This window comes from Hibiscus syriacus, unplaced genomic scaffold (assembly GCF_006381635.1).
Source record: "Hibiscus syriacus cultivar Baekdansim isolate YM2019G1 unplaced genomic scaffold, ASM638163v2 tig00110123_pilon, whole genome shotgun sequence".
NCBI lineage: Eukaryota > Viridiplantae > Streptophyta > Magnoliopsida > Malvales > Malvaceae > Hibiscus > Hibiscus syriacus.
The window spans coordinates 1,581,330-1,606,913 of record NW_024062599.1 but is presented as its reverse complement, the minus strand read 5'-3'; the positions used below and the strand labels follow the sequence as shown (position 1 = coordinate 1,606,913).

Sequence of the window (25,584 nt, the reverse complement as noted above, 5' to 3'; positions counted from 1 at the left end):
GATAAAACACCAAATTGTAGAGTAGCCACCAATCTTTTAATTCTGTGAGATAAGTCGCCAAAATATCATATTATTTTAATAAAAATCTTAAGAATAATATTAAAATAATACAATTAAGGTCTGCTTATCAGAAAAATGAGTTCAGGAGTCGGTTACGTATGGGAAAGAATTAGCATTCCCGCAACACCGAAAATTGGTACCAGTATTTATTAATTAAATATCTTTGCAATAATTGATAAACTTGTATTTATACTAATTTACAAATAATTAGTAAATAAGATTTAATATAAAACCTATTATAATCACATAGATTAAATTATATATTAAAAATACACTAATATTATATTATTAATGTAAAGAATACAAATTTTAGATACTAATATGATAATATAAAAGATTAAAATAATATGACTAAATTGTATAATAATATAATTATAAACTCTACTTCAAAATATTATAAACTATATATACTAATAATATAATTAGCCAAATATATTAATACGAGATTAAAATATAAATAATTAAAAATAATAAGGACCAAATGCATAATTTTATCCTAGATATATATTAACATAATAATGACTAAAATATAAATAAACAAAATTAAAATACCAAATCGAAATACGAAGAAACCTGTTTCGTGACCAAAATTGAAGATTATAGAGCTTGAGGGACCACATGTATAGTTTAACCATGCAAAAATTACAAATATACCCTCCCCTCAAAATGACGTCGCACGAGGGAGGGTATAAATACCTAATAACCGGCCCTAAGACCTTCACTCTTCTCATTTCTCTCATCTCCCTCTCTCTTTAAACCTAGAGATGCTCTGGCATCTCTTTAAAAATCCTCGCCTGAGGCAGACCGGTCACCGATCGACAGCTGATCACCGCCGTTTTCTGCCACCGCTGGCCAACACCCACGGTAGCCGGAAAACACCAAACCTACCCTAAACATAGATCGAAGCCCCCTCTATTCGAATATGAGTTCCTTTTTTGCTAAAAACCAATCAATCAGACTAGATCTTAAACTTTACCTTCGGTAAAATAGCTTTCACGGTGTCGTTTGGGCTTCGATGAGGGTAAGATCTTCTTTCTCTTTCCTTTCTCTACGTTTATATGTTGTTTGCTTGGTTTCTCGTGTTGTGGTTGTTGTTGTTTCCTCATCTATCTCAGTTTTTCTCTCTTGTTGTGCAGGTGATGAGGGTTTATATAGCCCTCGATGATGATCTATTTGGATCGGTTAAAGAGGAGTACCCCGGTGAGTCACCGAAGCTACCATGGTGGCTCACTGTAGGGTTACGACGTATACGGCTAGTTTGCATCTTCTGGAGCCTTCTGGTGAATTCTGTTGAGGTGACAACGATGTGCAAGCACTGGATTGGAAGTATCGGAGTCGGTGGCTGAAATAGACCCTAGGGTGGTAATGATACCCTAGGGTCATCGTTGGATGGTTCCTGGCCCTTGGATCTACCTCTGATCAAACGATTGGGATCTGTGTGGCACTGGAAAATTGGTAGAAACCTAGCTTGTGATGGATCTGGTCCATCAGATCTCTTTTAATCGGACGGTTGAGGATGAGTTACGGCGCTAGATTAGAGATGAAACCCTAGCTGCTCGGGCTTCTCTCGTGTGCCTTGCTGATATAGACTTGGATGGGTCTGGGCCTGGATCTGAATCGGGCTCGGGTTGGTTGTAACCGGGCCTGTGATTTGCTTTGTAATCGGGTCATCCTCTTGTAAATGGGCCTCCATTTGTAATAATAATATATAATAATTAATATATAAAATAATATATAATAATCATAACACTTGGACGAAAACTAGTGTCGATAATAATATTAAAACGAGAAGATGGATGAAATATTTGAGATTTAAGAAAATGGGTTTTTGAATGATATGTTGATAGATGAGTTTTTATTGAAGTTTATTAGTATATTTGACTTGTCAATGAAGTAAATAAGAGATTAGAATCCTTGAATGTGATTAAAAACATGTTAGAAAAAGTGGTATGATTCTTGGTTTGAGATGTTCTTTGGAGATTTTAGATGTTATATGAAACTAAATGAAGGAAAGTGAGTTGGGATAAGTAAATAAGAGTTTAATAGTATTGTTGGAGGTAAAAAAAAAGGGAATTTGACTAAATTTGTGGAAAAATCGAGCTGAAAAATGGAAAATTTGGGTAAGGGTATCGATACTAGAAGAACAATACGATATTATAGGTTTAAATTTGAATAATTATGATGGATACTATCGATACTGATGTAATTAGTGTCGATACTGATGTGGGTATCGATACTAAAAGGAAGGTATCGATACCATGGATTACAGAATGCAGAAATAGTATCAATACTGAAAAAGAGTGTCGATACCATAGTATATAAGTATCGATACCATGATAGGGTTACAAATACTATTGAATCTGAAACTTTAATATAGGATGAATTTTGATAGAAATTGAATATATTAGTACTTTTAAGTATTATTAAAAGTATAAATGATAGAGAAGTATACTAACATTTTGTATGGTATGTGTACTTATTGGATGCTTGTGTAGATCGTAACCAAGCTACCGAGTCAAGCAAGAAAAAGGGCAAAGATAAAGTTGTCGAATAGCTGGACATCCTTAAAGCATATTAACGAGGCATACTAGGTGAGTGCATATATGGTAATTATATTGGTTGAGAGAGAATCACCATAAATTCACCTCAAATGTTTAAATTAATGTATGATTTTCCTTATATGGTATATGTTTATAATGGGTGTGGAATTGATACTATGAATAATCTTTAGGGTATAAACTATTTTAAATAAAAGATTAATTGCCTAGTTGTGCATTTGATAAAAATGTGTCAATCATGCCAATTAGATGAAAGATTAAATACCTTTGAGTAAAAGATTAATTGTTTAACTGTACATTGGGCTGAAAGGTGCCAATAATGCAAGTTAGATGAAAGGTTAAATGTCTTTGGCATGAAAGGATGCCATAAATGAAAATGCATACCGGTGCATTATAAGCATGAAACGATCCATAATGAAAATGCATAACGGTGCATTATAGTCATGAATGGATGCCACAAAATGAAAATACATAATGGTATATTAACGGCATATAAGGTTGACTTTCATCAGTAATAGTAGGATAATCACGTTTATTTTGAAAATTTTCTGGCATGTAATCGAAATTAAGAAAATTGTTATGTAATGTATTCAAAGTGATAATTTTGGTAATATGTTTCAACGACTATTTTATTGTTGTACTAAAATGTTTTGCTTTTAAATTTTCGAAACAAAATTTTATGGGTTTTACAAATGGGAGAATGTTTTAAAAATCACATAACACCTATGAATTGTGTATGGAAACGTATATGGGAAATGAGTGTTACACATATGCCATAACGTTTCCTTATATTTTCACAAATAATATTAGGGCTCCCCAAGATAATTCACTTGTTCTTATGAAGCCTCGATCTAACAAATTTTGTAATTGTTCTTTTAACTCATTGATTTCAGTAGGAGCCATTCTATACGAAACCATAAACATTGACGCATTACCTGGTAAAACTTCGATTTCAAATTCTACTTCTTTATATGTTAGCAATATAAGTAATTCATCCAAAAACACATATGGATAATCATTAACAGTTGAGATAGTTTCCAACTTTACTTTTTAGACTCGAGTATCTACAAAATGAACTAGAAAATCTTAACATCACTGTATCAGTAATTTCTTAGCAATTACTATCGATATCATACTAAACAAACAGTTCGATTTCTCAGCAACTATTATAATTTTTAAACCTCCAGGCTCTTTCAACATTAACCACTTTAAGCAGTAATGCACAATGGTATGGTAAGTAAATAACCAATCCATACCTAGAATCACTTCAAGCCCTTCAAAACTTTATTCTAATAAGCTTACTAAAAACTCGATCCCTTAGATCTTCAATAAGAACTACCTACATACCCGAGTTACCCTCTCATTCAAATCTAATATATATATATATATATATATATATATAATTAATTTGAAATATTAAGGAGGAGCATCAAATCATACAAGCATCGTATTAGTACTAATGACATCATAGTGGCATGCATACATTTATTGACTCAAAAAAAACTTAGTTTAGACTGAGAATCGATTAAACCTACAACTCTTATACCAATAAATATAACACTCGTTCATGTATCTATCATCGAACATGAGTCAGAGATGTCAAATGAAACTTACAAAACTTTTCTTATTGAAAATTCAGTAAAAAATTGTTTCTTTAAACTATTACTAATAAATAATAAATCATAATTCATTTAATAGCATAAAATACATTTCTAATTGTTCGACATTCAAAATAAGTCCAATATTCATTCTTACTAATATAAGCTAGCTTACAACATATTAAACCTATGTCCAAGCAAAATTTATACTAAATAGTAATAACATATACATGTCAATTAGAAAAAAAATGAATAAAATAGATGAATGTCATTACTAATATTGTAGGTGTGCTTATCGATAAGAAAGATGTCACACATTCCTTACTCTGATATTTACTCTTTATCTACGCATGAAAATCATCACACGCTAAACATATACTTAATGTGTAATGCCCCAAAAACTAATATAGGGACTATATTGAAAGGACTTAAAAAATATTAGGATTTATTCTATTAATGAAAGATGAGAATGGTTAGGATTAATGATTAAGACTAAATTGACTATGGATTAGTATGAGGGCATTTTGGTCTTTTATATGAAAGAGAATTTAAGTGTATTTTAAAATTGGTATTAAAGATAAAAAGGAAAGAGGATTAGGTTGAAAAAAATTTCTCCTTCTTCTTCTTCTTCTTTCCCCGTACAAGAGTTCCCTTATAAGCACAAAGGTAAGTTTTCAATTTAATGGTTTATTCCTTCAATTTTTGCTAGTTATTGAATCCTCGTATATGATGGAAGCTTAATGACGGTTTAGATGGGATTAAAACAATGAGATAAGGGAAATAAAAGAGATATTAGAAAATGAGTTTTATAATGATATGTTAATATATGAAGGTTTATTAATGTTTGTTGGTAAAATTGACTTGTCAATAAGGTAAATGAAAGATTAGAAGCATTGTTGAGTGAAATAACAAGTTAGAAATTGTGGTGTGATTCTAGAATCAAATGCTCTTGAAGAATATTATATGTTTTAAGTGTTTAAATGAAGGAAAGTTAGTTGGGTTAAGTAGATAAGTGTTATATAGTATGTTTACGGGTAAATGAGAGGAAAATTGGCCAAAGTTAGGTAAATTTCGGGTTAAAAACTTATACCATAGGCAAAATTTTGGCTAAATCATCTAAGAAGTATCGATACTTATTCAATCAGTATCGGTACCTAATGAAGTGGTATCAATACCATGGTAAGGGTACCAATATCGGGTAACATCGAACCTAATTTTGGTATCGATACCATAGAGGGGTATCGGTACCATAGTATAGTAGTATCATACCATGGTAAGGGTATCGATACTGAGCCACATTGAATCTAATTTTGGTATTGATACTGGTAGGGGGTATCGATACCAAAGTAGGGTAGTATCGATACCATGGTAGGGGTGTCGATATTAAAGGGACACAAATTTTAAGTGGCTTGATATTATTGTAAAAAGGTTAATAATAAGTATTTTGAGTAATGTTTAAGTTATAATTGTTAGGAAATACACTAACAATTGATATTATGCATGTATTTAATGAATGTGGGATAGATCGAAATCAAGCTTCCGAAGTGAGTAAGGCGAAAGGCAAAGGTAAAGTTGAGGAGTAATCATCCTTACTTTTGGACACTTAGCGAGGAAAGCCAGGTGAGTACATTTTATTGTATGCAATCTAGATGAAATGATTAGCAATTATTTAATATAAATTATTTAATTGTTCATGTATGTTTTACTGTAATTACTATGTTTTATTGAATATATGGAAATGATATTGTGTATAAGTTCGAGTATGAAAATACAAATGCATATGGGTGCATTATTGGCATGAAAGGATGCCATAGTTGAAATGTATATGAGTACATTATCAACAAAAAGGTATACTATGGTTGAAATGTATATGGGTACATTATCAACAGAAAAGTATGCTAGAATTGAAATGCATATGGGTGCATTATCAATAGAAATGTATGCTAGAGTTTAAATGCATATGGGTTCATTATCAACAGAATAGCATGCTAGAGTAGAAATGTATATGGGTACATTATCAACATAAAAGTATACTATGGTTTAAATGTATATAGGTACATTATCAACAGAAAAGTATACTATAGTTGAAATGCATATGGGTGCATTATCAATAGAAAAGATGTTATAGATTAAAGTGTATAATGGTGTATTATAAACATAAATGGAGGTTACAAATGAAAAGAAAAAATCATGAAAAAGGATTAAGATAAATGGAGAATGAAATATGTATGGATACTCAAAGGTTATTTATTATTTTATGACTCACTAAGATATACTTAACATGTGTATTTCCACGCGTATGTAGAACAAGAATTAATCAGGTAAGGAGTGAAGCCGTAGCAGCAGATATCATTCACCAAGGTTGACTCACCATTAACAATAGGACGGTAGTAATCCTTTTGTAAACTTGTTGGCATGTAATTAAAATTAACATAACATTTTGAAATGTGTTTTAATTAATACTTATTTATTATGTTTAATTATGTGGAAATTAAGTTTGCAACAAAATTTTAAAGACTTTACAAAATTTGTAAACCGTTTTTAAAGTTATGTGACACTTGTATATGTAGGCGGAAACATATATATGTATATGGGTGTTACATTTATTGGTATCAGAGCTATAAGTTTAGTCAATTCTCGGCCAAATCTAGTTCTATTTAAAAAAAGATTAAAGATTGCTGTCAATAAAGTTGTAAATGTTATTGAGATGGTGTCAGTAGAAGGTGATTGATAACACTCCTTACCAATGGTATTGTTATTATTATGAATGTTTTATTAGATGTCATAATCATCGAACTCGAGAAGAGCGGGAGAACAAGAAATGCAAGAGGGAATGGAAGTGAAAGTTAAGAGGATAATAGTGCACAGCCTCTTCCTTCTGAAAATGCAAGTGCATCTGCACCTCAAGGGATTCCGACACCTTATTTGGGAACTTTCATACAAGCCGTTGATGCTATACTGACTCGATTTCAACCTCCCTCTGCTCCTCTAGTACCTCGAATGTTGATTCCAAAAGAGTTAAAGAGTTTAGAAGCTCCAGAGTTTAGAGGAGATTAGGGTGAGGGTCATATGGAGGCAGATATATGGTTAAATGATGTGATGATTATGCTTGAACACCTGCAATGTACAGATCAAGAGAAGTTGGGAGGAGTTGTACCTTTGTTAAGAGGATCAGCTCGAGTATGGTGGTTGAATACTACGATGTATGCACCATCGGAGCAAGTCACATGGCAATTTTCCATGAAGAATTCAAAAACAAATATGTGGGTGAGCAGTTCAAATGAGCAATATTGATGAAGTTCCTTAATTTAAAGCAATGTGACCGAGCAGTCCATGAATTTGAGGCTGAATGCAATAACTTGAGTTGTTTTGCCACTGAAATTGTGCCAAATGATATGGCCAGATATGATTGGTTCATATAGGGTTTAAGGCTGAAGCTGAAAGAGATGATGATGGCTTTGAACTTGTCGAGTCTACAAGAAGATATAAACAGAGCCAAAGCTATTGAAAGAGACTCATGGAGTTTCTAGAATTTACAACCTTAAGACCATTGAGGATCGAGATGACCCTGAAATCATAACAGGTATTTTCCATCTTTACGATTAACTTGTATTTGTTTTAGTTACCCTGGTTCTACACATTCATACATTAGTAGAAAATGCCCCATAAAAAGATCCAGGGGATTATGTTTTTTGCCAATTTAAGGGAATTACCCATCAATAAATTTGAAATTATTCTAGGTATGGATTGGTTGTCATCACATTATGGATGGGTCGATTGTCGTAAGAAATGTTTGTTTTTAAAGAATGTCGAATGTGCAGAAATAGTAGTAATCAGTGAAAGATCGAAATCAGTCTCGAATGTGATATCTGCGAAGAAGATGATGTTGAAAGGATGTATACCTTTTCTAGCCAATGTGATAGATACCAAGATTTTAGAAGTTAGATTAAATGATATTTCTACAGTTAGAGAATTTCTGGATGTATTTCCTGAGCCTCCAGATCGGGAGCTAGAATTCATGATTGAAATTTATTCGAGTATGAACCGGTGTCCATGGCTCCATATAGAATGGCTTCAACTGAACTGTGAGAATTGAAAGCCCAACTGCAAGAATTACTTGATAAGGGTTTTGTAAGACCTAGTGTTTCTCCTTGAGAGCACCTGTTTTATTTGTGAAAAAGAAAGATGGGACTATGTGATTATGTATTGATTACCATCAGTTGAATAAGGTCACCATAAAGAACAAATATCCTTTTCCAAGGATTGATGATTTGTTTGACCAATTGAAAGGAGCATCGATGTTTTCTAAGATAAATTTAAGGTTGGGGTACCACCAGTTGAATATCAAAGAAGATGATATTTCAAAGACAGCTTTTCGTACTCAGTATGGGCATTATGAATTTATAGTAATGCCATTTGGTTTGACTAATGCACCAGCGGCAATCATGGATCTGATGAACCGAATATTTTAACCATACCTGGACCATTTATAGTGATATTTATAGATGACATCTTGGTATATTACAAGTCAAGAGAAGAACATGATGTTCATATTCGAGTAGTTCTTCAGACGCTCCGCGAGAAGAAGTTGTATGCCAAATTATCAAAGTGCGAATTTGGTTAGTTGAGGTTGCTTTTCTTGGTCACATAGTTTCCATAGAAGGTATTTGAGTAGATCCAAGAAAAATCCAAGCTATAGTGGATTGGAAGTCCCCAAGGAACGTTTCTAAGGTCCGGAGTTTCTTAGGACTTACCGGTTATTATAGATGATTTGTAAGGAATTTCTCAACGTTAGCTTTACCGCTAACTAAGCTGTTGCAGAAGGATGTTCCTTTCGTATGGATGGAAAAGTGCCAAGAAAGTTTTGAAGGGATCAAGAGAATATTAACGGAGGCCCCGATACTTGTACAACCAGAGTCGGGAAAAGAATATGTGATGTTTAGTGACGTATCTCATAATGGATTAGGGTGTGTTCTGATGCAAGATGGGAAGGTTATAGCTTATGCTTCCACAGAGTTGAAGAATCATGAGAAAAATTATCTGACGTATGATTTAGAATTGGTGGCAGTTGTGTTTGCACAGAAAATTTGGTGTCATTATTGTATGGTGAGCGGTACCATATTTATACAGATCATAAGATTCTAAAGTATTTATTGACGTAGAAAGAATTGAACGTGAGACAAAGAAGATGGGTTGAGCTTCTAAACGATTACGATCTAATCTTCGATTATCATCCGGGTAAGATGAATGTGGTAGCATATGCATTAAGTCGAAAGATTTTTTCTTCTTTACGAGCCTTGGATGCACGCATGTCAATAAAGGAAGATGGCGCTTTAAATTTGAGCTTAAGTTAAAACCGAAATTTTTGGATCAGGTTTGGATCAGGTTAAAGAGTTGCAAAAGTTAGATGAGAAATGTTTGAAGATAATGGCACAAGTTAGGAGGAATGAAGTCAAAGACTTTTAAATAAGAGTGGATGGATGTTTATACTATAAGGAAAGACTTTGTATACCCGACGATGATGAATTGAATAGGATCTACTGTATGAGGCACATTATAGCCCTCTGACTATGCACCCAGGCGGAAATAAAATGTATCAAGACTTGAAAAGTCGTTATTGGTGGTATGGCATGAAAAGAGTAGTAACAGAGTTTATTCCTAAATGTCTAACATGTCAGCAAGTGAAAGCTGAACATCAAGTGCCATCCAATTACTACATCCTATATATATTCCTGAGTGGAAGTGGGAATGTGTAACAATGCATTTTGTTTTGGGGTTACCGTTGTCACCAGATAAAAAAGAGTGTCGATATCGATAGTGTCCGATCGAGACCCTAGATTTACTACGAGATTTTGAAAGTCTTTGCATGAGGCATTGGGTACTCAATTGAACTTCAGCACAGCTTTCCATCCGCAGACAGATGGGCAGTCAGATGGGCAGTCAGAGGAGCCATTCAAATAATGAAGGATATGCTAAGGGCATGTGTGATTGATTTTAAAGGATCATGGGATAAGTATTTACCGTTAGCGGAATTCACATAAAATAATAGTTATCAATTGACTATTAAGATGGCCCCGTATGAAGCTCTGTATGGAAGAAAATGTAGAACACCATTAAATTGGTTTGAATTGAAATATTGAAATCTGATAGGGCCAGATTTGATGAAAGATATGGAAGATAAAGTGAAAATTATCTGGAAAATCTAAAGATAGCCTCAGATTGTCAGAAGTCGTATCCGAATTTGAAAAGGAAAGAAATAGAGTATCAAGTGGGAGACAAAGTATTTTTGAAAGTATCGCCTTGGAAGAAGGTATTACGTTTTGGGCGTAAAGGAAAATTGAGTTCGAGATTTATTGGACCATATGAGATATTAAAAAGGGTAGGACACGTGGCTTATCATTAGCTCTTCCTCCAGATATGGACAAGATTTTCCATGTATCAATGCTGAGGAGATACAGATCAAATCCCTTCGCATGTTATCACTCTTGAAGAGATAGAAATTCGACCAGATTTGACTTATAAGGAAGAACTAGTGAGAATATGGCTAAGGAAACCAAGGAATTGCGTAGCAATAGGATTCCATTAGTCAAAGTGCTTTGGCATAATCTTAAAGTAGAAGAGGCAACCTGGGAAAGAGAAAAGGATATGAAAAAGCAGTTTCCACATCTCTTTGCTTAATGTACTTCTTTAAAATTCGAGGATGAATTTTATTGGGGGAGAATTGTAATGCCCTAAATACTGATATAGGGACTATATTGAAAGTATTTAAAAATATTAGGATTTATTCTATTAATGAAAGATGAGAATGGTTAGGATTAATGATTAAGACTAAATTGTGACTATGGATTAGTATGCGGGCATTTTGGTCTTTTATATGAAAGAGAATTTAAGTGTATTTTAAAATTGGTATTAAAGATAAAAGGGAAAGATGATTAGATTGAAAAAAAGTTTCTTTCTCCTTCTTCTTCTTCTTTCCCGTAGAAGAGTTCCCTCATAAGCTCAAAGGTAAGTTTTCATTTAATGGTTTATTCCTTCAATTTTTGCTAGTTATTGAATCCTTGTATATGATGGAAGCTTAATGAAGGTTTAGATGGGATTAAAAGAATGACATAAGGGAAATAAAAGAGATTTTAGAAAATGGGTTTTATAATGATATGTTAATATATGAAGGTTTATTAATGTTTGTTGGTAAAATTGACTTGTTAAAAAGGTAAATGAAAGATTAGAAGCATTGGTTGAGTGAAATAACAAGTTAGAAATTATGGTGTGATTCTTATAATCAAATGATGTTGAGGAATATTAGATTTTTAAGTGTTTAAATGAAGAAAAGTTAGTTGGGTTAAGTATAGAAGTGTTATATAGTATGTTTAGGCGTAAATGAAAAGAAAATTGGCCAAAGTTGGGTAAATTTTGGGTTAAAAATTGGAAAATCTGGGCAGGGATATCGGTACTGATAGAACAGTACCGATACCATAGGTAAAAATTAGGCTAAATCATCTAAGAAGTATTGATATTGATTCAATCAGTATCGGTACCTAATGAAGTGGTATCGATACCATGGTGAGGGTATCGATACCGGGTAACATCGAACCTAATTTTGGTATCGATACCATATAGGGGTTTCAGTACCATAGTATAGTAGTATCGATACCATGGTAAGGGAATCGATATTGGGCCACATCGAATCTAATTTTGGTATTGATACTAGTAGGGGGTATCGATACCATGGTAGAGATATCGATATTGAAGGGACATAAATTTTAAGTTGGGCTGATATTGTTGTAAAAAGGTTAATAATAAGTATTTTGATTAATGTTTAAGTTATAATTGTTAGGAAATACACTAAAAATTGATATTATGCATGTATTTAATGAATGTGGGATAGACCGAAATCAAGATTTCGAAGTGAGTAAGACGAAAGGCAAGGGTAAAGTTCAGGAGTAATCATCCTTACTTTAGGATACTTAGCAAGGAAAGCCAGGTGAGTACATTTTATTGCATGAAATCTAGATGAAAATGATTAGCAATTATTTAATATAAATTGTTTAATTGTTAATGTATGTTTTACTGTAATCACTATGTTTTATTGAATATATGGAAATAATATTGTGTTTGAGTTCGAGTATGAAAATACAAATTAATATGGGTGCATTACTGGCATAAAAGGATGTCATAGTTGAAATGTATATGAGTACATTATCAACATAAAGGTATACTATGGTTGAAATGTATATGGGTACATTATCAACAGAAAAGTATGCTAGAGTTGAAATGCATATGGGTGCATTATCAACAGAAATGTATGCTAGAGTTGAAATGCATATGGGTGCATTATCAACAGAAGAGCAAGCTAGAGTTGAAATGTATATGGGTACATTATCAACAGAAAAATATATTATGGTTGAAATGTATATGGGTACATTATCAACAAAAAAGTATAATATAGTTAAAATGCATATGGGTGCATTATCAACAGAAAAGATGTTATAGATTAAAGTGTATAATGGTGTATTATAAACATAAATGGAGGTTACAAATGAAACGAAAGAATCATGACAAAGGATTAAGATAAATGGAGAATGAAATATGTATGAATACTCAAAGGTTATTTATTATTTTATAACTCACTAAGATATACTTAACGTGTGTATTTCCACACATAGGTAGCAGCAGAATTAATCAAGTAAGGAGTGAAGCCATAGCAGCAGATATCATTCACTAAGGTTAACTCACCAATAACAATAGGACGATAGTAATCCTTTTGTAAACTTGTTGGCATGTAATCAAATTTAACATAACATTTTGTAATGTGTTTTAATGAATACTTTTTTATTATGTTTAATTATGTGGAATTAAGTTTGCAACAAAATTTTAAAGACTTTACAAAATTAGTAAACCGTTTTTAAAGTAATGTGACACTTGTATACGTAGACGGAAACGTATATACGTATATGGGTGTTACATAATGAGTCATAATCAATAATACAAAATAAAACATATCGATGATATAAAAAATCATATAATGAAAATACAAAACATATTTTATGATATTATATGAACATGTAAAATGAACTTATACTAAATTAATTTCCAATTCGAAGATACCTGAAATCATCAAGTCATATATAAAGAATTTTATGCTAAATCACTTATAATAAATGTAAAGTTTAATTTACCCACTTATCTATCATAACATGCACTTTTCCAAATTTTATTTATGCATGGTCTAAGGTATATAAATGAGATGCAAGGTATTTGAGTCACCAATATTTCACTTTTAATGTTTGTCACTTGTACAAGATATCATCATCATGGTATCAATGTACAATATTCAGGAATACTATAATACCATCATCACTCTACTATGTATCGTATCTTAAGAGTACAATAGTACCATCAACGCGTTACTATGTATTCAATGCAGCTGCTAATATTCTAAGGTATGCAAAACAATATTGAATGAAAGAACACTCAATAATGAATAAATTTGAGAACAAATGGTGTTCTTGAAAGCAAAATGAATATTGAAAGGATGTAGGCTTGATTTTCTCAAACAATAAGTTTAAGGCTTTCTTTCTTTGAATTCTTTCTCAAAATTTGTTTCTTGTTATTCATCAATGGCTTCAAGACTTGTTTAAATACCCCTTGAATGAATTTTGAACATTGGGGATGATCATGTAGTCAATAGAGTCGTTGTTGTATGTTTTCCTCTTCAAAAAAACTGTTGGGAGTGTATGGGTATCGGTACTCCTTCACAGGGGTATCGATACTACCTGTATAAAATTCAAATATTTCGACCGTTGCAAACTCAGAGGTATTGATACCTCTCAAGGGTGTATCGATACTTCTATGTAAAGAGGTATCGATACCGGTCGTGGTATCAGTACCCATTTTGCATTCTGTTATTTCTCGGAGTCAAAATCAAAAGAGGTGGTATCGGTACCTTTAGCTAGGTATAGGTACTACTATACAAAGGGGTAACGATACCTTGTAGGGTATCAGTACCTCTTTTGCATTCGATGTTTGAGGGGTATCGATACTCATTAAGAAGGTATCGTTACTTACTTATTTAAAACTCAATTTTGACTCGATTATGCTTCGAAATGTTTTGTAAAAATTATTTCAAAAATACTTTAAGTATAAAACTCAATTTTCCATCGAGTAAGGAGTAAAAATTGATATTTGAAAACTTAGAGTAATATTTGTGATATTTGAATAATTGAATCGAATATAATATATAAATAGAATATAAAATCTTAAAATTCATTAACACTTTATTTGTTATATCGAAACATAAAAATGTTTTCAACAGTTAGGCTTTTCCTATGTTCTGGTTCTAGGTTCACTATATGTTGGGTTCGATTCTAAAGTAAAAGGTTCTCGAATTGTCCTTGTTGGTGCCCTCTTGGGCTGCCAAACCCTCAACCTGTCCTATTACAGGCTTTCGGATCGAGTTTAATTCGAGGGGACACACTCCTTATGTCTATATGGAGGTGAAAACCATCACGGGGAACATAAGACGTGAGCCCCAAGAGCGATCCACTATCGCATACGGAGGTGAAAACCACACGAGGGAATAGTTTCTCACTCATACTTAAATTGGACGGAGCGGGGTTTTAGCTCGTGTTATGCAAATGCAGCTGTGCAGTGTGTGAGGAAAAACGAAAACAAAACAAACGAGGAAAAACGAAAACAAAACATTTAGTGGTTAATTAAATTGCAAGCAAATATTTATTTAAACCACACAAGGGATGAAAAACCAAATTAGAACAAACTTATAATTTTCATTTGCAAAGACAATTAATTAATTGACTATCGGCCTGAAAAAAAGTCCCTAGCTGAGTTGCCAAGCCATCAAAACAATTTTTTTACAAAAAAAATTAGTTTTTAAAATCTGATTTTTAAAAGATCTCGTTTTGAATAATTTAGTGACCTGTTAATAATAAAACGTTATTCGAGGAGTCGCCACCAATCTTTGATTATGGTGTGATTGGGCACCTAATTCAATTTCTTTGTCATGTCACCATTCACATATAAATTATTAGGTCGACATCGTTAAGTATTATGTTGATACTACAGCAACTAACGTCAAACAAAAAATAACAAATCATATATCTTTAATATTTTATAATAATTTGATTGCTTAGTGTATCCATAAACATTTATAATAAATTTGTGACATTAATTATATATGTTCGATATCTTAGCTTGGGTTATCTGCCTAATTTGTTTATTTTAATGCTATTTGGATTGCCAAAAGTAATGGCAGCATAATTTAGGTTTGAAAAAGTTCATTTTTGGTGGGTCGCATGAAATTAAAGGGAAAAAGGATTCAATAAGTCATAACCTGGGAGTATTGGTGCACTTTCTACAGTTGTCTGCAAAATCTTGGTTGGATTCATTAATCAAACGGTATATCATGGCTTGATCAACAATCATTTGACTAACAAATTTGCAGAATAATACCAAACAATGTGCTGCTGTTGTTGGTTACTATAATTCAATCGGAATGGATAACATAACATTGTTCTATGTTTTATTTGTTTTTTGTGATACTATTTAACTTTCTTTCTGAGAGAAAATGTTTTGTTTTAAAAAAAATATGCAATGAATGAATTTATAAATAACATTACTACCATATCTAACGGGATCGTTCATGGAAACTTCATTGGGCATCAAGACAGTAAACGAAGAAAGAAATTGGAGTTCGCTTCCTATACATGTAGTTCTGTGAGGGGTAATCAGGTCTGAACACGTGGTGAAGAACCTTTACCAGTTACCACCCAAGAGCCTTTGAACACATGCATGCATTCATTGAATAAATATTTAAAAGAGAAGTATCCCTTATATTCCATGAGGCGCGGCTTACCTTTAAAAGGGGAGAAACAAAAGAAAAGGTGGCGCCCTGAATATCAATGTATGGACCATAGAGATTGAAGTTTGAGTTTGAGGCACACTGTTCTTGTCTGGTAGGCAGCAGCAGCAGCAGCCTACACGGGATAGAACCCAGCACACAAAAACAACCCATGGCCCATCCCTTCCTCCAAGAGCCAACGTCCCCCATTTGCATATTTGCCCCCTTTGTTTAACTCCCCCTCCCCCACCTGTTAACTCATGTCACCTTTAGCTTTTTAACTCACTCGCTTAGCTGGTCATCAACCCTTTAAAATCGCCCACATGTTTTCTTTCTCTTTCTGCCCTTTGGCTTCTCCATGCTGCAAAACTAAATATCCTTGGTGATAAAAGAATTATTATTATTCTTTATGGTCATGGGTTCGAGCACAAAAAATGTCAGAATATGAGCGTTCAATATAAATAGTTGAGAGTTATCTTTGAATGTATAATGTTTTGTACTTACCCAAATTAATCAAAAAATAAATTATTTTATCTATACTCACTTTTTAATACATTTTTATATGAAAATGTTTTCATATGTAGTGAAATTCAGTTTATATTATATCTTTATTCAATGACATATCTAAGTGTAGTTTAGGTAAGCATATGTTGACATCTAATTCTAAATTTACCTTTGTAAGCTTTTTATTTTATTGATTTTAACCATTCTGAAATTTTATTTGTGTCTACTCACTTGCATAACTATTGTGTTGTTAATATTTATGTGTCTATCCTTAAAAATATTTTTGAATTCATCACTATCTTTAATTTATATATCTATTAATGTAAAATTAGTTAAAAAAAATGAATGATACTTTGTTAAAATGAAATGGTATATTATTTGTTGATAAAATTTAAAAATATATTAGTAAAATTATATAAATACTTTAATTTATAAAAAAAAATATTGTTTTATTAAAGACTTTAATGAGCTCTTTATAAATTACATTCTTTATCTAAAATAATATTAATCCAAGTTATTATTTCTTTTATAATTACGAAAAAATGAAGTTCAAGCCCTAAACAAATAAGATGTCAATGCTACTTATCTACTGGAATGATGAGACTGACAATGCAAATTCAAATACACAATTGTATTATATTTGAAAACAAAGCAAAATGCTCCATCAATTTGACCACACTTATTGTTTTTTACTTAAAGCACTAATTATAACGTAACTAATATTATACATAAAAATGAAATTATTATATTGGCTTAAGGATATAGAAAGTCTATTTTTTCTAACAAAATTATTGAATCTCTTTTTTCTATCTCAAATGATTTTTTAAATTAAAAAAACTGTTGACATACAAATTTATTATTTGAAACAAAAAATTATTTCGTCAATTAATTCCGTTTTAATTTTTCAAAAGTCGGGCTGTAATAATTCTTCAATTCTGCTTGCGCTACATCAGCAATTACATATATCTTTTGAAGGGGGAAAACCCAAAATTCCGTACCCAATTTGCAAGATGATAATGATAATTTATTATTTTAAAATAAAATGTATTACGGTAATTTTGGAATATTTTATGGATAATTTCAGTCACAAAGATTGATAATTGATTTTTAGATATTTTGGTAAGAAATGGTAAAGAAAAATCTATACCAAAAGGTTTTACTTTTAGACCATTACCTTTTAGTATATTTTCCAAATATGTGACATTATGTTGGACTTTTTTATAACTATTTTAATTTTTATTTACAAATAATTAATTTTTTTCAAACAATTTTAATATACTGATATTTTTTCTTAATTATTTATTTTTTGAGCGGTTAATTATTTATTTAAATATTAGTGAAATATACATAACGATCGATTAAAAGAAATTTTAAAAAATAGTTTTATTGTCATTTCATTATGCAATTGAGTTGTTAATATTTTAGAAAATATACCGTTATCTTAACTATAAAAAATTAAAACATTTCATAATAAATAAATTGTACCGATTTAATAAATAAAAAAAAACCAACTAGTAAGTATTGATGGAATTTAACCATCCAACATAATTATAATTAAAAGTTAAAAAATTAACCATACAAAATTAATGGAATAGAGTTTTTACTTTACCTTACGAATGAAAACAAAATTGTCAATATATGAGAAAATGGTAAACCACGACCAATCGAGGGAAGGGATCAGTATTCAAAATATATTAATCAGTGATTATGATAACATCTTAATGAAAGAAAATCTTGGTTAGTTCATTGTTTTTAATAGAAAATAATCTCTTACATGGAAAAATATTTTTAAAACGAAATAAATTAGGGTAAATTACGTATTTTGTATTTAAATTATTATTTTTTGGTTCATTTTAGTATCTAAACTTTTAATTTTTTTTAAATCATACTTAAAGTTTAGTTTTTATTTTATTTTAGTATCTAATTCAAAATTTAATGTTAAATTTTTAAAAAAAAATGAAAGCTTAAATACTAAAACGGATCAAAACAGATTATTTAGATACTATATGCATTAAGGTTTTAATGGTAGAGTACTAAATTAAAACAAAAACTAAATATTAAATATAATTTTAAAAAAATTGAAAATTTAGTTCTCGAAGGAAATGCCTGTAAATGTGTGATGTTATATTATATTTTCTATTGAGAAATCCGAAATTAAAATGACAAAGGAAGAAAAGTGTAGTTAATGCATTTCCTTTTCTTTTATTCAAATAATGTAGTAAATAAAGATTCTTTTTCTTTTTTGTTATGGTAATTTATGACAAATGTTAGCAGGTAGTCAATGAGGTAGATAGAAATAATAGGGTGAAAGCAGTCCGTCTACTTTCATACAGAGTGCATAAATCCCCTTAATAAAAGGAAGGACCAATTAAGTCCCCTTAAATTCAAACAGAACATTTTATTAAATAAGAAAAACTAAGATTGTAACTAAACAAATCTTAATCCGTGCAGATAGGCAACAATTAAGCATACCCAATAAATAGTACTTATTGAGCAAATTCGGTCTTCTTATTTTTATTTGCCCTTTTTCTGTTTTGCAGGAAATTGTATATTTTTTTTTGGATAAATCATAATTTTATTATCAAAGAACAAAGTACATTTACAACCAATCACCAATCAAAACAAGGAGTATTACAAACAAACAAAGGAACATGGTTAAACTATACTCCAAGCATTACAAAGATGGAAGTTAGTGCAATCAAGTCTATTTATAGTTTTTCCACTAAGTCTTATACTAACTATTTCAATGATTTCCTTGAGCGAGTTGTCAATTGTTCGAGATCTTCCTTGAAACAGTATGCGGTTACGTTCTTGCCACAAAAAGTAGATATAAGCATTCCAAGAAATTTTCAGAATAGTGGTAATTAAAGACTTCCCTTTCCACATAGAGCTTGCATGAGAGACCATTTCTTCTCAAGTCATTGCAGAGTAGTTCATACCATTCAAACCAATAACATATTTCCAGAGTTCAATAGACAAGGGGCATTGAGAGAACAAGTGATCCCTGCTTTTGTTGAAAACCCTGCAGTTGACGCACAGACCAGCAGTGACTAATCCCATGCGTTGCAAGCGATCACAAGTTGGTAACCTGTTTAAGATGGCCATCCAAGAAATCAAACTATGCTTTGGAAGGTGCATAGGGTACCATACTAAACGGTGCCAGTACACTTTTTGACCTTGCAATCTGATTTTCCCCCAAATTTCCTTCACCTGATGAAACCCAGAAGAAAAAAGAGGGAATGCTGAATTTCTCATTTTGAGAATTCTTTTAACATTCCAGCTGATATTAGATCCAATGTTAAACTGCCAGAAGTTTTGGTCCTTGAAAACATAGCTATTTAGCCAAGCAACCCAGAGCGAACCATTTCCAGCTAGGATCTTTCTAATAAGGCTCATAATGCAAGCTTTGTTCCAAGTGGTAGTGTTTTTCAGACCTAATCCACCTTCAGATTTTAACTGACAAATTTGGTCCCAACTAACTCTAGCTCCAGCAGCTGATTTGTTCGCTCCTTTCCAAAAGAACCTTGACCATAATTGATCCACTGATTTTAAGACAGTAGCTAGGAGGATTAATTGTCTACACCATAAATTACTGACACTAAAAAGAACTGATCTAATTAGCTCAAGTCTGCCAGCATAACTTAAGTTTCTTGTAGACCAGTGGTGAAGCCTTTGCCTGATTTTATCAAGGAGAGGTTCACAGTCTTTCAGAGAAAGTTTTCGAGTAACAAGAGGTATTCCTAGGTACCTAATAGGCAGGCAACCTGTTTTAAAGCCAGATATGATTTTAAAGTTCTCAATTTCCCTAGGAGAGATACCCGCTGAGAAGATCTCACATTTGGAGGGATTTAAGTGAAGTCCATAAACTTTGTAAAATTGATGGAGAACACTCAATACTCCAGCTACTGAATCCTTATTTCCTTTGCAGAAAATCAGTAAATCATCTGCAAAAGAGAGATGAGTTAACCCAATTTTCTTGCATTTTGGGTGAAAAGCAAAGACTCCTTTGGAAGCTGCAATATTTAGCATTTTGGAGAGGACATTCATTGCTAGAACGAAAAGATAAGGGGATAAAGGATCCCCTTTTCTTATACCTCTGGCCCCTTTGAAATAGCCTATTAAAGTACCATTAAAAGCAATAGAGTACTTGGCTTGAGAGAAACAGATTTGTATCCAGTCAATAAATTTTTGAGGAAGATGGAGGCCTTTAAGGATTGCTAATAAGAATTTCCAATGCTCAAGAGCACAGAACAGAGGAAATGCACATGGGTCTCCTTGAATAACGAAGTCTAATGAGTCGAAAGTTTATGAAGATCAATCTTCATTAAGCATCTTGGAGAGATGGATTTCCTACCATATCCTTTCACTATCTCCTGAGCAAGAAGAGCATTATCGATGATATCACGACCTCGGATAAAGGCAGACTAGTTTAAAGAGATAATATCAGGCAGGTATTCAGTCAATCTAGTGACAATGATTTTAGAAATAATCTTGTAGATGATTGAACAACATGAGATTGGCCTGAAGTCTTTAACATTGCAAGGATTAGGAACTTTGGGGACAAGAGCAATAATAGTGGAATTGAAAGTTGGGTGAATATAATTATTGCTGAAAAAATAATTTACTGCATTAATAATGTCTTCTCCCACTATTGACCAACAATTCTTAAAGAAAAAAGAAGAGAATTCATCCGGACCAGGGGCTTTTTCATTGCCTTGATTGAATAAAGCATTCTTAATTTCATCAGCAGAGGCTTCCTTAACAAGAGAGGGAGTAGCTTCAGGGGAAAAAGAATAGTTAAGGAGTTCTTGAAGAATGGAAGGATTCATTTCCTTGATCAAAGGGTCAGCAGTACCAAGTAACTTGATGTAAAAAGAAGCGACTTCATTAACCATAGCATCAAAAGTTTCAAGCCTATTACCTCTATCATCAAGAAGGACTCTTATAGTATCCCTCTTGTTCTTAGAGGCCACAGGAAATTGTATATTTCTAATACTTCGTTTTCATATTTCCAGATTTGTTGAAATACTTGGCAGAAAAATTTTGTTTCAATGTATTAATTTATTTTAAAAAAATAATCTTAAGAACCATATTTGCTAGATATTTTATCGTATAAGTGGTGCATATTTATTTACTCTGACGGTCTATATAATCGTGTGGCTGGCTAATGGTTTATTGACTCAGTGCAGCCAATGGAGCCGCCGCTCGGTGATTCAGCCGGTCCGACGCCGACCTCTCAGTCGAAAACAAAATTTTATTTATTTATTTAGAAATACAAAAACTTTTGAGTTTTTGTCACTCGCAATCGTGGAAAAGAGTCCCATTGTTCCTTGGACAAGTTTATGGCCTCCACGAGCCTATATAAACACCTTCATCCTCCCCCTTATTCTTCATTTTCAAAGTGAAACACGAAAAGAAAAAGAATAAAGTTCGAAAAGAGATATCTTTTCTTTCTTTTCCTCAAGTAAAATCTTCATAGATATGGCGGCCTCCGTCGATAATCGACAGTTCAGGGGGCTTGAACCGGCTCTGGGCGGCGTTTTCACCCCCTTGAAGCCCGGTCCAATTCACCACCGCCGTGTGAAACATGTTTACGTTAACCATGATGATTATGATTATGATTCCTCCAGCGAAGATGGAAATGACGAGATCAACGATTATAAAGCCATGATTGTCAAATCCAACAACGAGGTAGAGCCGTCGATCTTGGACGCCCGAGACGAAGCCACCGCCGATAGCTGGATCGAGCGGAACCCTTCCTTGATCCGTCTCACGGGGAAACACCCTTTCAACAGTGAACCACCCTTGAACCGCCTCATGCACCATGGTTTCATCACCCCGGTTCGCCTCCACTACGTCCGTAACCACGGCGCCGTCCCCAAAGCTTCCTGGGATGACTGGACCGTCGAAATAACCGGATTAGTCAGACGGCCGATGAAGTTAACCATGGACCAGCTCGTAAACGAGTTTCAAAGTTATGAATTCCCGGCCACCTTGGTTTGCGCTGGGAACCGACGTAAAGAACAAAACATGGCGAAACCAACGCTGGGTTTCAACTGGGGAGCTTCGGCGATTTCAACTTCCGTGTGGAGAGGCGTTCCGTTGTGTGACGTGCTCAAAAGATGTGGGATCTTCAGCAAGAAACGTGGTGCCCTCAATGTGTGTTTTGAAGGCGCCGAGCAGTTGCCCGGAGGTGGCGGATCCAAGTACGGAACCAGCATTAAAAAGGAGTTCGCCATGGACCCGTCTCGTGATATCATCTTAGCTTACTTGCAAAACGGCGAGCGGTTAACACCGGACCACGGCTTCCCGGTTCGGATGATCATACCAGGATTCATTGGCGGGAGAATGGTGAAATGGTTGAAACGGATCATCGTCACCACGAAAGAATCTGAAAATTTTTATCATCATAGAGATAATAAGGTCCTTCCTTCTCATGTTGATTCAGAGCTAACCAACGCTGAAGGTAAAAATAATAATAGTAAAAATTTTATTTATTGTTTACTAAGCAGTAAAGTTATTTGCATGGGAAATTCAAACATGATGATGCAATGTTTGCAGCTTGGTGGTATAAGCCGGAATACGTAATCAATGAGTTAAACATCAACTCGGTGATAAACGACGCCTTGTCATGAAGAGATCTTGCCGATCAACTCGTGGACGACTCAGAGACCGTACACTCTGAGAGGCTATGCATATTCGGGTGAGTTAAACACTTTTTTCTTTCAAAATCGAATCTTTTGGTCTTTGGATTCGAACTTTAAAACTGGACATGATTTGCTTTCAACTAGGTTCATAACACCACTGTAAAGCTGTCTTGTAATAAAAATGGTTTTTTTTGTCTTTTGGACAAAGACAAACACAAGTTGTCAGATTGGAACGCGTGTGCAATGAAAATGGATCCTTTTTTCCCCCTATTGTTGGGAAGAATCGTGGAAATGAAGATAATCCCATAATTAAACATTGTTCATTTTGTTTGAATAATGGACAACAGGTGGTGGGAAGAAGGTGACACGTGTGGAGCTAACAATGGACGGCGGTGAATCCTGGCACGTGTGCACGTTGGATCACCCTGAGAAGGGAAACAAATACGGAAAATATTGGTGCTGGTGCTTCTGGTCACTGGAAGTAGAAGTGCTTGACCTTTTGGGTGCCAAAGAGACAGCTGTTCGCGCCTGGGACGAGACCCTAAACACCCAGCCCGAGAAGCTTATTTGGAATGTTATGGTAAGTATAGTACTAAATATGTACTTTTTTTATTATTACAATGACCAAAACTATAATTTGACCAAAAATGGTTTCATCGTGTGTAACAGGGAATGATGAACAACTGCTGGTTCCGAGTGAAAACAAACGTATGCAAGCCGCACAAAGGCGAAATCGGGATCGTTTTTGAGCACCCAACTTTGCCCGGAAATCAGTCCGGTGGATGGATGGCTAAGGAACGACACCTGGGAATCGCCGATGCGAACTCAACTTTGAAGAAGAGTTTGTCGTCTCCTTTCATGAACACTGCCTCTAAAACATTTTCTATGTCCGAGATCAAGAAGCATAACACAGTTGATTCGGCTTGGATCGTCGTGCATGGTAATATCTATGATTGCACTAGTTTCCTCAAAGATCACCCCGGTGGAACCGACAGTATTTTGATCAACGCCGGAACGGACTGCACCGAAGAGTTCGAAGCTATTCACTCGGACAAAGCCAAGAGTTTGCTCGAAAGTTACCGAATCGGTGAGTTGACCACATCGGGTTACACCTCCGACTCGTCGGCATCCTCGCCTAATAGCTCTATGCATGGGGCGTCGAACCTGCTACCCCCTTTAGCTCCTATTAAAGAAGTGGCGCAAACAAGACCGGTGGCATTGGTACCACGTGAGAAAATCCCATGCAAACTCGTCGAAAAAACATCAATCTCTCACGACGTTCGTCGGTTCCGATTCGCGTTGCCGTCCGAACATCAAGTGCTTGGATTGCCAGTAGGGAAACACATATTTTTGTGTGCCGTGATTGACGAGAAGCTTTGCATGAGAGCCTATACCCCAACTAGCACCATTAATGAAGTTGGCTACTTTGATCTAGTGGTCAAGATTTATTTCAAAGGTGTGCACCCGAAATTTCCTAATGGTGGTCTAATGTCACAATATCTGGACTCTCTCCCACCCGGTTCATCACTAGAAGTGAAGGGTCCTTTGGGTCACATCGAATACACCGATCGAGGTAACTTTTTGGTTCATGGCAAACCCAAGTTTGCCAAGAAACTAGCAATGTTAGCCGGCGGAACAGGAATCACTCCGATCTACCAAGTCATCCAAGCCATTCTAAAGGACCCCGAGGACGAAACCGAGATGTACGTTGTGTATGCGAACCGAACCGAAGATGACATATTACTGAAAGACGAGCTCGACGGTTGGGCGAAGAAGAAGCATGACCGGTTGAAAGTATGGTACGTAGTGCAAGAATCCGTACGGGAAGGATGGAAATATAGCTTGGGTTTCGTCACGGAAACTATTCTCCGGGATCACATCCCGGAGGGCTCTGAAGGCACTCTTGCGTTGGCTTGCGGGCCGCCGCCGATGATTCAATTCGCCGTGCAGCCTAACCTAGAGAAGATGAACTATGACGTCAAGGATTCTTTGTTAATCTTTTAGAAGAAAGTGATAGATCGATGTTTAATGTTTTCTAGCCATTGTTGTTCGTCGTATTCTTATTAAAATTTTCATATCAGATAGCAAAGTTGCCGGGGAAAACGATGTATATAGAGAAATCAAGGGTGTTGTAGTTTAAAAAAAGAAATAAAATTGTATGATCTTGTATATCTCGACAAGTTCTATATATAAATATCGTTCCCAAATAATTTCAAATCTTGGCTAAAATATCTAACCTTGTCACATTTGATTATTTACCTTTGGTGAGTTTGATTTTTCAAACAAAGAAAATTCAACCTTTCCTCCCTTCACAAGTTCAATGCATTCCAAGATGATACCATAGAATGACATATCTAAAAATA

The 25,584-nt window shown here is 33.9% G+C and overlaps 1 protein-coding gene and 1 pseudogene across 1 annotated transcript; one reads left to right on the top strand and one right to left on the bottom strand.

Annotated features, from left to right (window-relative positions):
- Nucleotides 1–19,487: 19,487 nt before the first annotated feature.
- LOC120215551 lies at nucleotides 19,488–21,469 on the bottom strand. The gene is made up of 3 exons (XM_039213206.1): nucleotides 21,200–21,469; nucleotides 20,929–20,998; nucleotides 19,488–20,791 (listed from the first exon to the last, which is right to left on the bottom strand). Exons 1-3 carry the CDS (start codon nucleotides 21,467–21,469, stop codon nucleotides 19,488–19,490), a joined length of 1,644 nt encoding a protein of 547 aa, XP_039069137.1.
- Nucleotides 21,470–21,955: 486 nt separating this feature from the next.
- LOC120215586 lies at nucleotides 21,956–25,241 on the top strand (annotated as a pseudogene).
- Nucleotides 25,242–25,584: the final 343 nt, after the last annotated feature.